Consider the following 13,363-nt stretch of genomic DNA (forward strand, 5'->3'; position numbering starts at 1 on the left):
CTGCTTGTTCAGTTCATAGGGATGTTGGCAAACCACATCTAAGCTTTCACATAGCTGTGGTATACAATTTCTAAATGAGTATACTGTAGAACCATAATTATGTAGGAAATGTATTAAAGAAATATATTTTTTTGGGTTCCACCTTAAATGTCCCATTTGCTTTCACAAAAGAATTGAAACTGCTATTGGTTTACATACATGATATTAACAGCCACTGCACATCCTGAGGTGATGAGCATTGCGTCGCCTTCAATTTCATAGTCTCCTGAAATGATTCGTTCCACAGCCAAATACACCAAGATTCCAGTTACTACCCAGATGGAAAGGACAGATAGCAGGGCTCCCAGGATTTCTAAAAATTAAAAAATAGGGTACAATTTAAGTGAGCACAGCAAATCAGATGTTGAATTAATACAGTCTACATAACAGAGGAAAAACTGCCAAAGAAAGAAATAAAAAAAAAAACCCACCACACCACGAGGTCTCAAAATATAATATAATATATACACACGCACTAATCTATATATATATATATATATATATATATATATATATATATATATATTTTTATTTTTTTTTTTTTACGCATTTCAGCCTCTTAAAATGGCCTTAGTCATAAAGGCTAAGGCCTATGTAAAGGGCTGAAATGCATCAAATACAGATATGGATTCCTTTTATTGGCTAGATTAAGGCTGGGTTCGCACTTATGGGAATTGGATGGAGTTTCCCCACATTCAATTTGCATGACTGGAGACCGTGACCGACTCTCAGTGGAGCCGGTTCACATATCTCTGGGGCAGCTGCATAACAGTCATGTGCCTATTTGGCTCAGTTTCAGGTCGCAATTCAGGCAAAAATTCAGGACAATTCATCCCTGAAATGGAGAACAGGGACGCCCAGACCCCTGCTATGAGCCGCATCTGCACTAAGTGTGAACCCAGCCTTAATAAAAATCGCTTATATAGTTTTTGAAACCTTGAGGTGCCAGATTTTTTTTCTTTTTCAGGAGGCTTGATTGCCTTAGTACTGGGGCTATCTGGGCACACGTATCTCCATCTCATCCTGCCAATCACCAAGGGTTATGTTTGGGTAGTAGCACTACTTCAATTGTTAGAGGAAAAACTGCAATCCTAGTATCCCCACCATCAGTGTTGGGGGTAACTAGTTACAAAGTAACTGATTACAGTAACTACATTACTTTTTTTGGTAACTAAGTAATGTAACTAGTTACAATACTAATATTGGTAACTACACTACTTTACTAGGCTATAGGAGGTAACTACACTACTTTACTAGGCTATAGGAACGCGCTTTCCTGCGTTACCCAAGCCGTGCGATACAATCGTTATTTCGAAGAATAGAGAGGGATGAAGTTTATGACTTTTTGTTGCACTTTATCTTTTCTGTTTTTTTTCAGGTTTTGTTCTCATGTTTCCCAAAGCCTGTGTTTAAAAAAAAGAAAGAGTGTCATGTATCTTCTTCTACACGGTCAATTCAGAAAGAGGAGAGTAAAGTAATAAGTAGTGAAGTTACTTTTCAAATGCAGTAACTAGTAAAGTAATCTCATTACAATTTACAGAAGTAACTAGTAACTAGTTACATTTTTTGAGTAACTACCCCAACACTGCCCACCATCAACTTCACCATCTATATAGTTGTTTAGTACCCAAATCCCTACTTAAGGCCCTTATTTACATGAGTGATTAGTGCCAACTGCGGCAGAAATCCACCATGTTTTTGTGGCTAGATTTACAGGTAGTTGTGCCATATGCAATTACATTCGAACAGTCGTAGACAGCTAAGGCCGCTGTCAGCCTACCATTTCCTTATAGAGGTTTAGTGTTCACAACCAACTTTCCGTTCAGATGCAAAAACGTGCTGGATTCTTGCTGCAGCTGGCACTAATTGCATGTGTGAATAAGCCAATGTCCCAGTAACACCACAATCTTACTATTTCCTAAGAGAAAGTACTTTAATACCTGCCCGATGCCAGCCAAAATTCATTGTTTTTGTGGCCGGACGTGAAGACATCCAAAGAGCAAATAAACTTATCATCATGCTTGCAAAATCTGTCAGAAGGTGAGCAGCATCCGTCATGATCGCCAAACTGTGTGCAATGTAGCCACCTGTGAAACAAAGTTCAAAGAAGTGTGTCAAAGATTAGGTGCTCTTTTACTTCAAAAACCATATGAATAAAGAAGGCAAATATTAAAAGGAAAAAGGAGTCTAGACTTTTTATAACAGTAGGCAAAAGTTACAAGTTCACTTAAAGTAAGCACAAAAAGGCAGGCATCCCTTTTCAACCCCCACACCCCCTTCCCCTCACCCCTGCTGCAAGAGCTTTCAGAATGTTTAACTTTTTCTGAAACTTAGAGTGGTTGTAAATCTCATACACCATGAAATATGAACAAAGCTTATCCCGCTATAGTTTGTGCTGGTCTCAATTAAGAGCACTAAGTGTCATTCCTGTCTGCTGCTTTGTTCCTTTGCCATCAGCAATAATCACTTCTAACAAGTTTTCCTGACACCAAGAGAAAAAGTGGTGACAGAGAGGGACCTCTAGCTGATTGAAAGCCTCAGCTCTGTTCCTGTGAGCTGTGTGGAGGGGGGCCATCTTCCCTCCATCAGCTCTCAGAGCTTTCCTCACTGAGCTCTGCAGAGTTAAACTCCAGCTCTCCCCTTTTTTTTTTTTTTTTAACAGCTCTACAAGCTTTATAAATTCAGCATTTCGAACAGATGCAAAGAGAAGACTGCAGATAGACAGATACAACTTTATGTGGGAGGATTGGCTTCATCTATGGGTCACCTGAGGCCAGTCACTTTACTGGGGATATAATAATATAGGGTACAGCGCCAAGTGAACAAAAATAGAAAGAAACCAAACATATGAGTGAATACAAGTCCACTCAAGGTCAGTCCATAGATACCACAGAATTGGATGATTCACTGCACTGGATAAATGCAGGAAGCTAAGAGAATCCAGCACCAAGAACAGGATCAGAAGGATGCATCACCACGTGCACAAAAGAAGATGTCCGCTTACCAGATTGTTTGACCATCGGTTAGGAATGGTCAAACAGGCGTGTGTCCAGATGGCATCTCAGGATTTAAAACACTTCCATCAGATTCCGGTAGTAATCAGATTTCTATAAGCAAGTGGCGCCTCCAACCTCTTAATTTCACTCAGCTTAGTAAGCCATGTTACCTCGGGTTTGGAATCTCCTTAGATATAATATCTATAGTGTTATCACTGGTGTGAGTGACCACCACCAATGTGTGAGGAAAGGAGGAGGGCTTACCAGAAAAATAGGACCCAATAGAGCTTACACTCTTTGGGTCACTCACGCATATAGAGATGAATAGTTGTCACAATGTCTCTGAGGCTGAAATGCTTTCAGTGATCCTCAACAACCTCCAAACCCCTCTCATCAACCGTGCATAAGTATAAATGGATGTCCTCTTAGGATTACAACCGGGATGTCCTCCACGAACTCAATGAGACAAAAAGCTAACAGTGTGTACCAATATAATATAAAAAAACATTTGTTCTAAAAGTAGGAACACTTACAGTATCCAATATAAAAAAAGCGCTTGTAAGTAGTATGTAGTATGTGGAATATCAGACAAAGTAAAAGCAACCTGTAGCTGATCCAATGCATTTCATCTCATAAGACATCTGGGGTGGGAGGATGTCTGCAGATGATGTCTTATGAGATGAAACGCATCGGATCAGCTACAGGTGTTGCTTTCACTTTGTCCAGGATTCTACATGAAAAAAGCACTTGTAAGTAGTTAGTATGTAGAATCCTGGACAAAGTAAAAGCAGCGCTCAGCGCACTCTAAAACCGATCCCCAGTGCTGGCAGCAGAAGATCGCTACTGTCAGAGAAGGGGTAAGTGCAGCATAGCTTGTCTGAAGATTTAGGAGGGTTGGAAAAGGAGAGTGTGCGGAGAAGCCACTGGAGAAGCCAACACCCCAATCTGGCTGATCCTGCTTTTCACTTTTCCTCCCTCAGTGTCTGTATCCCCGCTGTAGAATGAGCATTGTGCAGACCAGCAATAGCCATACCTACTGAGCATGTTCCAGTTGCTGCTCATTTCCTTCTTTTCCTTATTTGTGCAGGCAACATGACTATAAAGTCAAATATGTGGGCATATACACTCTGGATAAATGACAGCCCACTAAACACAATGGGGAGGGAGATTACATGCGGATTGATGGGAGAAATTACCCACTTGTAATTCTAAGCACATACAAATAATGGATACAGGCTGGAGAGGCATGAAACAGGTGGTGATTGGCAGAACCTTCCCGACAACCCAAAATGTTCAAAAACTATTTTCACAGGGATAGAAAGTGGGGTGAAATGTTCTGAACAGGGGCACAGACAGCAAAAAACAACATTACAGGGGTGTTAGCCCTTCCATATACTATTCAACCCTTCCATATACTATTCAAAAAACGTAAAAAATATTTTTTTTTGGCTGGGAGGTGAATAAACCTACAGAATCTATATTAAAAAAAAAAAAAAAAAAAAAAAAAAAAAAAAAAAAAAAGGTACTTTGATTATTTTTTTAATTAAAAAAAATACAGTGCCATCATCCCTATACTTAAAGAGAAAGGATAACCTACATTAAACAGTATATATAGTGTATCACTTTAAGGTCTTAAGGACTATACAGTATGTGTTAATTATATGAAAGGTAGTTGTAAAATTTATATATTGCTACAAAACATTTTGATCATTTCTCCTGGAGCACCAAGTACGGAGCACAGGCATGGGAACTCCAAAAGCAAAATTTCTCCCTGAGAATCTGAGCCCCTAACCAATAATCCATGGGTAAATCAGCCTACCAGTATTCACCTATAATTTCATTCTATTTGGGTGACCTTGGACTTAAGAATTTGAACACAAATTCAAATATACAGTGGATCTAGAAGTGCAACACAAATACCATACGTTTCTTACCTACAACTTCTCCAATCATGAACAGCAGGCAAACAGCAGATGCCACATAGAGTTTCCTCCTGGCACGTTTTTTTTCAGTGTTGTGCAGGTCTTCCTGGGCCCGATGTGAGTGACAGTGTTCATTCCCTTGGTGACCCAGTTCAATGCCATTCAGGTCTGACACATAGGTGAACACAGGGCCCAATAAATCATTCTTCGGGACTCCAGAGTACGACCTAGTAAAAATAGTTACAGGATAATATTGGAAAAAAGGTCACATTGTCCTTAAAGCTAAAGTCTAATCGGCTTACAAAATTTGCTTTCCCTGGTTCCTCCTTCCCTACCCCCCCTGTCCTTATCTATACTATTTTTTAAATCCAATATATTTTTTTAATCCAATATACAGTATCTCACAAAAGGTGAGTACACCCCTCACATTTGTGTAAATAGATTATATATTTTCATGTGACAACACTGAAGAAATGACACTTTGCTACAATGTAAAGTAGTGAGTGTACAGCTTGTATAACAGTGTAAATGTGCAGTCCCCTCAAAATAACTCAACACACAGCCATTAATGTCTAAGCCGCTGGCAACAAAAGTGAGTACACCCCTAAGTGAAAATGTCCAAATTGGCTCCAAAGGTTCAATATTGTGTGGCAGCCATTATTTTCCTGCACTGCCTTAACCCTCTTGGGCATGGAGTTCACCAGAGCTTCACAGGTTGCCACTGGAGTCCACGGATGTCAGAGACCTTGCACCTTCCATTTGAGGATGCTCCACAGATGCTCAATAGGGTTTATTTCTGGATATATGCTTGGCCAGTCCATGACCTTTACCCTTTTCTTTAGCAAGACAGTGGTCGTCTTGGAGGTGTGTCTGGGGTTGTTGGAATACTGCCCTGCGGCCCAGTCTCCGATGGAAGGGGGATCATGCTTTGCTTCAGTATGTCGCAGTACATGTTAGCATTCATGGTTCCCTCAATCAACTGTAGCTCCCCAATGCTGGCAGCACTCATGCAGCCCCAAATTATGACACTCCCACAACTATGCTTGACTGTAGGCAAGACACACTTGTCTTTGTACTCCTCAACTGGTTGCTGCCATACACACTTGACACCATCTGAACCAAATAAGTTCATCTTGGTCTCATCAAACCACAGGACATGGTTCCAGTAATCCATGTCCTTAGTCTGCTTGTCTTTAGCAAACGTTAATGGGCTTTGTGCATCATCTTTAGAAGAGGCTTCCCTCTGGGACGATAGCCATGCAGACCGATTTGATGCAGTGTGCGGCATATAGTCTGAGCACTGACAGGCTGACCCCCCACTGACAGGCTGACCCCCCCCCTTCAACTTCTGCAGCAATGCTGGCAGCACTCAAACATCTATTTCATAAAGACAACCTCTGGATAGGAAGCTGAACATTTGCCCTCAACTTCTTTGGTCGACCATGGTAAGGCCTGTTCCAAGTGGAAACTGTCCTGTTGAATGGCTGTATGGTCTTGGCCACCGTGCTGCAGCTCAGTTTGAGGGTCTTGGCAATCTTCTTATAGCCTAGGCCATTTTTATGTAGAGCAACAATTCTTTTTTGTTTGCCATGAGGTGCCATGTTGAACTTCAGTGACCAGTATGAGAGAGAGTGAGAGTGATAACACCGAATTTAACACACCTGAGACCTTGTAACACTAACGAGTCACATGACACAGGGAGGGAAAATGGCTAATTGGGCCCAATTTGGACATTTTCACTTAGGGGTGTTCTCACTTTTGTTGCCAGCAGTTTAGACAATAATGGCTGTGTGTTGAGTTATTTTGAGGAGACAGCAAGTTGACACTGTTATGCAAGCTGTACACTCACTACTTTACATTGTAGCAAAGTGTAATTTCTTCAGTGTTGTCACATGAAAAGATATAATAAATTAAAAAAATGTGAGGGATGTACTCACTTTTGTGAGATACTGTAATTGTTAGCATAAAGTACCAACACCAAAGCTGAAAAAACCATACACTTATGTTGTACATATTCAGAGGAATAGACAAGATAAGGCTTCTGCAATACAGCAATCACAGAAACAATGTATATCATAGACCAGGCTTTTTCAACCTGGGTACCCAGGCAACCTGGGGTCCCTAGAGTTTTCTGCAGGGGTGCCTTTGCAAAATGCTTAAAAATTGCTCATAAATTGTATGCAAGCTGGCGTGTGGATGAAGCCTGCCTTTTAGTTACACAAAGCCACAGGTTTTCATTGTGCACCATTACAAGCTTCTAGCTGCCGGCGCCCTAACGACCAATGGCATCATCAGTTGCTTTGGAGGAGGTCAGTCACCTGCACAGCATCCTTGTATCCCCCTCTCCAACAGCGTTGGGGTCACAGTATCTAAGTGATGGAGAAAATCTGAGGGAGAAGAGAAACATTGGAATACTAGTAGCAAACTAGTACCAGTTTGTAAAAGTGTATTCGCTTTGGAAGAATAAGTCCCCTCTACTGTTGGATGTCCTACTTGTGTGGTTGTTTTGCTGCATTATATAAAACTAATTTTCAAAGGGTGCCTCAAGATTGCCCATCATTTTTAAAGGGTGCCTTGACAAAAAAAAAAAAAAAGGGTTGAGAAACACTTGACAACTGGCAAGTTATCCAATTGCTGAAGAGAGACCTATTCATTTTGTTAAGCGCTGCGCAAACTGTTGGCGCTATATAAATCCTGTATAATAATAATAATCACAGACTTACAGGAATGAAGTGCAAAATTATATAGCAATAATTAGAGTAGAATTGGTTGAGATACTATGGAAGTTTAAACCAAAAAAAGTGTCATGCGCCATCTTAAATATGGGGATATTTAGAACTTAGTAGTACCCTTGGACAGAACAGATCACAAAGGAGTAGAATGCACTACAGCTTGAGTACATTGTAACTAAACACCACTAAAAAAAAAAAATAGTAGGCACCAATGTGCAGCAAGCTCTAGATCTGCCTACTACATAATCCAAATTTGTCCAATTTTCATTGCGTACCTTGTTAGACCCAGTGATGGCAATATTAGGTCACTGTGCTGCTTTTTACAATGCAAGCAGATCATGGCTGGCACCAGGGGCCAGCAGGGTGCTGTACTTAAGTCTTCTGAAAACACCGGCTCAGTGCTTCTCTTACGTGCCCTCGGATTGGATCTTGGTGAGGAGTTTTACAAATATAAAAATGCCTTAATGGATGGGTGTCAGACTGAAGGACTGGGTGGTCCCAAATCATTCATCTGTGATAGCTGTGGCTTCACAATGAATGGTCATTCATAAAATTGAATGCTTAGATCAGTGATCATTGTTATAAGCAATCAGCAAAAAAAAAAATCCTGATCACTTCCCTAGAACAGTCACTGAAAACAAAAAAAAAAAAAAAAATCACTAAAATATTTTTAAATTTCTTTCAGATCTCAATGGGGAAAAAAAATCTCATGCCGGATATATATACGGATATGGACTGGGTAATGCGTTAGGAAGGAAAGGATGCCACATCGTTTGATGGAAATGAAAATTATCAACCTACAGGAGGGCTGAATTCAAGGACACCCCCAAAAAGCAAAGTGAAAAAATGATGCAGCAGGCTAGACAATTTTACTGAAATTTCATTGCAACAACTCAAAATGGTACTCAGATTGCATGGCCCCCAGGTGTTTGTATGCATGCCTGACAATGTTGGGGCATGCGCCTAATGAGACGATGGATGGTGTCCTGGGGTTTATTCATCCAGATCTGAACCAGGGCATCACTAAGCTCCTGAGCCGACTGAGGCACAACCTTATGGCGTTGGACGGACCAAAACAATGTGCCAGAGGTTCTATTGGATTTAGATCAGGCAAGCGTGGGGGCTCTATCCAATGGTATCAATTTCTTCATCCTCCAGGAACTGGCTGCAAACTCTCACCACATGAGACTGGGCATTGTTGTGCACCAGGATGAACCCAGGACCCACTGCACCAGTGTAGGGTCTGACAAAAGGTCCAAGGATTTCATCCTGATACCTAATGGCAGTCAGGATACCATTGTCTAGCCTGTAGAGGTCTGCGAGTCCCTCCATCACTGTCCTACCACCAAACCAGTCATGTTAAACAATGTTACAGGAAGTATAATGTTCTCCGCAGCTTCTCCAGACCCTTTGACCTTTGTCACATGAGCTCAGGGTAAACCTGCTGTCATCTGTGAAAAGCACAGGGTGCCGGTGCCTGACCTGACAATTCTTGTGTTCAATGGCAAATGCCAATCGAGCTCCATGGTGCCGGGCAGTGAGCACAGGGCCCACTAGGGGATGTCAGGCCCTCAGGCCATCCTCATGAAGTCTGTTGCTGATTGTTTGGTCAGAGACATTCACACCAGTGGCCTGCTGGAGGTCATTTTGTAGGGCTTTGGTAGTTTTAGGTTTTTTTCCTTTTTGCTAAACAAATAAAAAAAAACCCAAAAAGTTTGAAAAAAAAAAAAAAAAGTTATTTTGTTTAGGTTATACAATTTTGTAAATAAATATGTTTTTTCCTGCACTGATGAGACTGCACTGACAGGCACTGATGAGGAGGCACTGATGGGGTGGCACTGATGGGCAATGATAGGCGGCACTGCTGGGCACTGATAGGCGGCACTGATAGATGGCAATGATGGGCAATGGGGGGCTCCCTGAACCCTGATTGCCATAGTGGGCATCCCTGGGGTTATAGGCGGGCATCCCTGAGGTCACGGGTGGGCATCCCTGGTGGTTCTAGTGGCACCCCCGAGGGTCTGCACTGGTAATCAATGATCTGATTACCGGTGCCGACCCCCCCCCCCCCCCGTCAGGGGAGCCGCCGATCGGCGCTCCTTTACTCGTGCCTGTCAGGCACGAACTAAGGAAAGCCGATCAACGGCTCTTCCTGTTTACTATGTGACCACCCGTGATTGGAGTCAGACTGACACCTCGCATTACCAATCGCCGCTCTGCGCGCCGTCATATGACGTCCAGTCAGGATAATGCAACCACAATCCCGTGGTCAATTTGCTATAGGGCGGGCGGGATGTGGTTAAAGACCTTCTATGGCCCTGTCCAGCTCTCCTAGAGTAACTGCTTGTCTCCTGAAATCTCCTCTATGCTCTGGAGACTGTGCTGGGAGACACAGCAAACCTTCTGGCAAAGGCCCGTATTGATGTGCCATTCTGGAGGAGTTGGACTGCCTGTGCAACCTCTATAGCAGGAATATGTAAACTGTTGCCCTCACGCTGTTGCAGAACAAGTCCCATGATGCATAGCAAGACTAACAGCCACAAGCATGACACCCTGAGGCATGATGGGACTTGTAGTTTTGCAACAGCTGGAGGGCCACAGTTTGCATATCCCTGCTCTATAGGGTCCAGGTATCTACCAGTAGTGACACTGACCCTAGCCAAATGCAAAACTAGTGAAAAAACAGTCAGAAATGATTAGGGGAAAAAAATGTAATTGGCTTCATCCTGTAAAACCATTCCTGTTTTGGGGGTTATCCAATTGTTGCCGATCTAGTGCCAGTTATTAATTTTCATTAACACCAAAGCAGCTGAAACTGATTGACAACCCCCTCGACTTCTTAACTGACCAGATCAATATCCCAGGAGTTTAATTTCACTTGATGTTATACTCTGATTAAAAAGTGTTCCTTTAAATGTTTTGAGGTGTGTGTGTGTAATATACACACTATAGTTTGTAAACTAAACTTTCCTACAGACTAAGAGCCGGTTCACATAGGCGCGCCCCGACTTACCGGGGCGACCTGTGACATGGGGTGCCTCGGAGCGGCATGCACAGACTTCATATCATTGAAGTCAATGCAAGTCGCTCCAGGTCGCCCCAAAGTAGTACAGGACCCTTTTTCTAAGTCGGAGCGACTTGTGTCGCTCCTATTAGAACAGGTCCTGTGCTAATCTATGGCAGGCGACCCACCGCGACTTGTCAGGCGACAAGGTCGCCTGACAAGTCGCCCCAGTGTGAACCGGCTCTAAATAATATACACTGATTTGGGTTACCGTATATACTCGAGTATAAGCCGACCCGAATATAAGCCGAGACCCCTACTTTTGCCACAAAAAAGTGGGAAAACTTATTGACTCGAGTATAAGCCTAGGGTGGGAAATGCTGCAGCTACTGGACCCAACTGGACCACCACGAGACACAAAACAGGGGCTGCGTGCATGGTACAGGAGATAGCGCAGGTCATAGTACAGGCATTGCACAGGTCATGGTAAGGGCATGGTACAGGCATGGCACAGGTGAAGGTACAGGCATGGCACAGGTGAAGGTACAGGCATGGCACAGGTGAAGGTACAGGCATGGCACAGGTGAAGGTACAGGCATGGCACAGGTCACGGTACAGGCATGGCACAGGTCACGGTAGAGGCATGGCACAGTAGGTAGAGGCATGGCACAGTAGGTAGAGGCATGGCACAGTAGGTAGAGGCATGGCACAGTAGGTAGAGGCATGGCACAGTAGGTAGAGGCATGGCACAGTATGTACAGGCATGGCACAGTAATTAGAGGCATGGCACAGTAATTAGAGGCATGGCACAGTATGTATAGGCATGGCACAGTATGTATAGGCATGGCACAGTAGGTAAAGGCATGGCACAGTAATTACAGGCATGGCACAGGAGATGCAGTGCTGTGGGCATGGTACAGGAGAATGTCTGTACCATGCCCGCAGCACTGCATGAGGAAATACAGGGGCTGCGGAGGCATCTCACTTACCTGTCGGTGAGGCGCCGTCTTCGATTTAAAAATCGCGCCACCCGGCGCCGCCATACGTCACCGCAAATGCGCCACCGATGCTCGGAAAAAGCCGAACACGTTCGGTTATTTCCCGGCATGCGGCACATGCGCAGTACACGTCGGCGCCGAGCGGCGCCATTTTTAAAAAGACACTCCAGTCAGTGACTCGAGTATAAGCCGAGGGGTGCATTTTCAGCATGAAAAAACATGCTGAAAAACTCGGCTTATACTCGAGTATATACGGTATTTATTTTCAAAATAAAAACCAAAATGTGTTTTTTTTTCCATTATTTTTGATCGTTTTTTATTTGTTTAAAAAAAAAAAAAAAAGCCAGTGGGGATTAAATGCAACGAAAAGAAAGCTCCATCAGTCTCAAAACAAATGATACAAATTGCATCGGAGTACAATGTTGCATGGCCAGATATATGTGTCATTCAAAGTGTGACAGCGCTGAAAAAAGTGTCCAGTATTTTGGTAGTTAAAGAAGTCGCAAAATCAGAAGTTTTTTTTTTATATCAATGCATTAAGCCTTCTGTGTAGTAGCTGCCCCAGCACCCCCTAATACTTACCTGAGCCCCATCTCTATCCATCGATGTCCACGAGTCCCTCAGCCATTCGGGACTCTCCCTCCTGATTGGCTGAGACACAGCAGCAGTGCCATTGGCTCCCGCTGATGTCAAATAAGGTCAGTCAGCCAATCAGCAGAAGGGGACAGAGCCAAACGGCAGCTCCGTGTCTAAATGGATACACTCGGTGCCCCCATAGCAAGTGAAAAAGGACCCGAGAAGAGGAGGATCCGGGCTGCCCTGCAGTGTTAATTTAGTCGACTAAAACGTTTTCGTCGACTAAATTAACACAATTTTAGTTGACTAAAATACGACTAAAACAATTCAGATGACTAAAATGGCATTTTAGTCATAAGACTATAACTAAATAAAAAATTGACATCATCAAAATTAACACTCCTCTGCTGGCCATTTCTATATCGGCAACACAATTCCATCCAGTACATGTAATAATAGCACATTATGGTTTAAACATGTATTGCACCACCGCATACGCATAAGTAAGGAGCATCTACTAAGCTGCTGAAAACTAAACAATTAAGAAAAAGGCTTTTCTTATATTTTTCCCTAATATTTAATGTTGGTAATATATTCAGGTAATATGTGCAATGACATTACAGCCAATGGAGTTTACAGCAGTGTTAATTTCGTCAACGAAAACGTTTTCGTCACCGGCATTTTTCAACTGACAAAAACGAGACGCAAAGTATAGCACATTTTTGTCAAATGACGACAACTATGACGAAAATCAAATCTGTTTTCGTTAACGAACGAAAACTAAATGAGAATGTGAGGCAGGGACGTTTACCCAACTTCCGGTTTTCACGGAGCTCCGCCTGTGTGGTGTCTGGCGTGGCGTGCCCCGTGACGTCCGACGTGAGGAGTGGACTACTACAAGAGAGTCGACTTGAGACCAGTCACCTGACCTCACCAGAGCACTGCAGCACAACAGCCAGACGTGCCAGGCCCGACTCATCACACGGAACTGGCACCCGGCCACCACCACATCCAGAGCAGAGCACCCACTGTGAGTTAACATCCAGGGCAGCTATTACTGCCTCCCTGAGTCCCCTCAGACCACTCACCTGTCACC

The 13,363-nt window shown here is 43.2% G+C and overlaps 1 protein-coding gene across 1 annotated transcript in view; it reads right to left on the reverse strand.

The window, feature by feature from the left end:
* Nucleotides 1–13,363, reverse strand: part of SLC30A2 (solute carrier family 30 member 2) — a gene marked incomplete at its 3' end in the record, with an annotated part of 100,344 nt that overhangs the window by 79,504 nt on the left and 7,477 nt on the right. Inside the window, exons 2-4 of the mRNA XM_082248052.1 lie at nt 4,970–5,184; nt 1,980–2,126; nt 199–352 (exon numbers count right to left, since the gene is read on the reverse strand). Of these exons, the coding sequence (XP_082104178.1) occupies nt 199–352; nt 1,980–2,126; nt 4,970–5,184 (516 nt within the window). The remainder of the gene's footprint in view (nt 1–198; nt 353–1,979; nt 2,127–4,969; nt 5,185–13,363) is intronic.

The sequence above is a fragment of the Pelophylax lessonae genome, assembly GCF_965119305.1.
Source record: "Pelophylax lessonae genome assembly, chromosome: 2".
Lineage (NCBI taxonomy): Eukaryota > Metazoa > Chordata > Amphibia > Anura > Ranidae > Pelophylax > Pelophylax lessonae.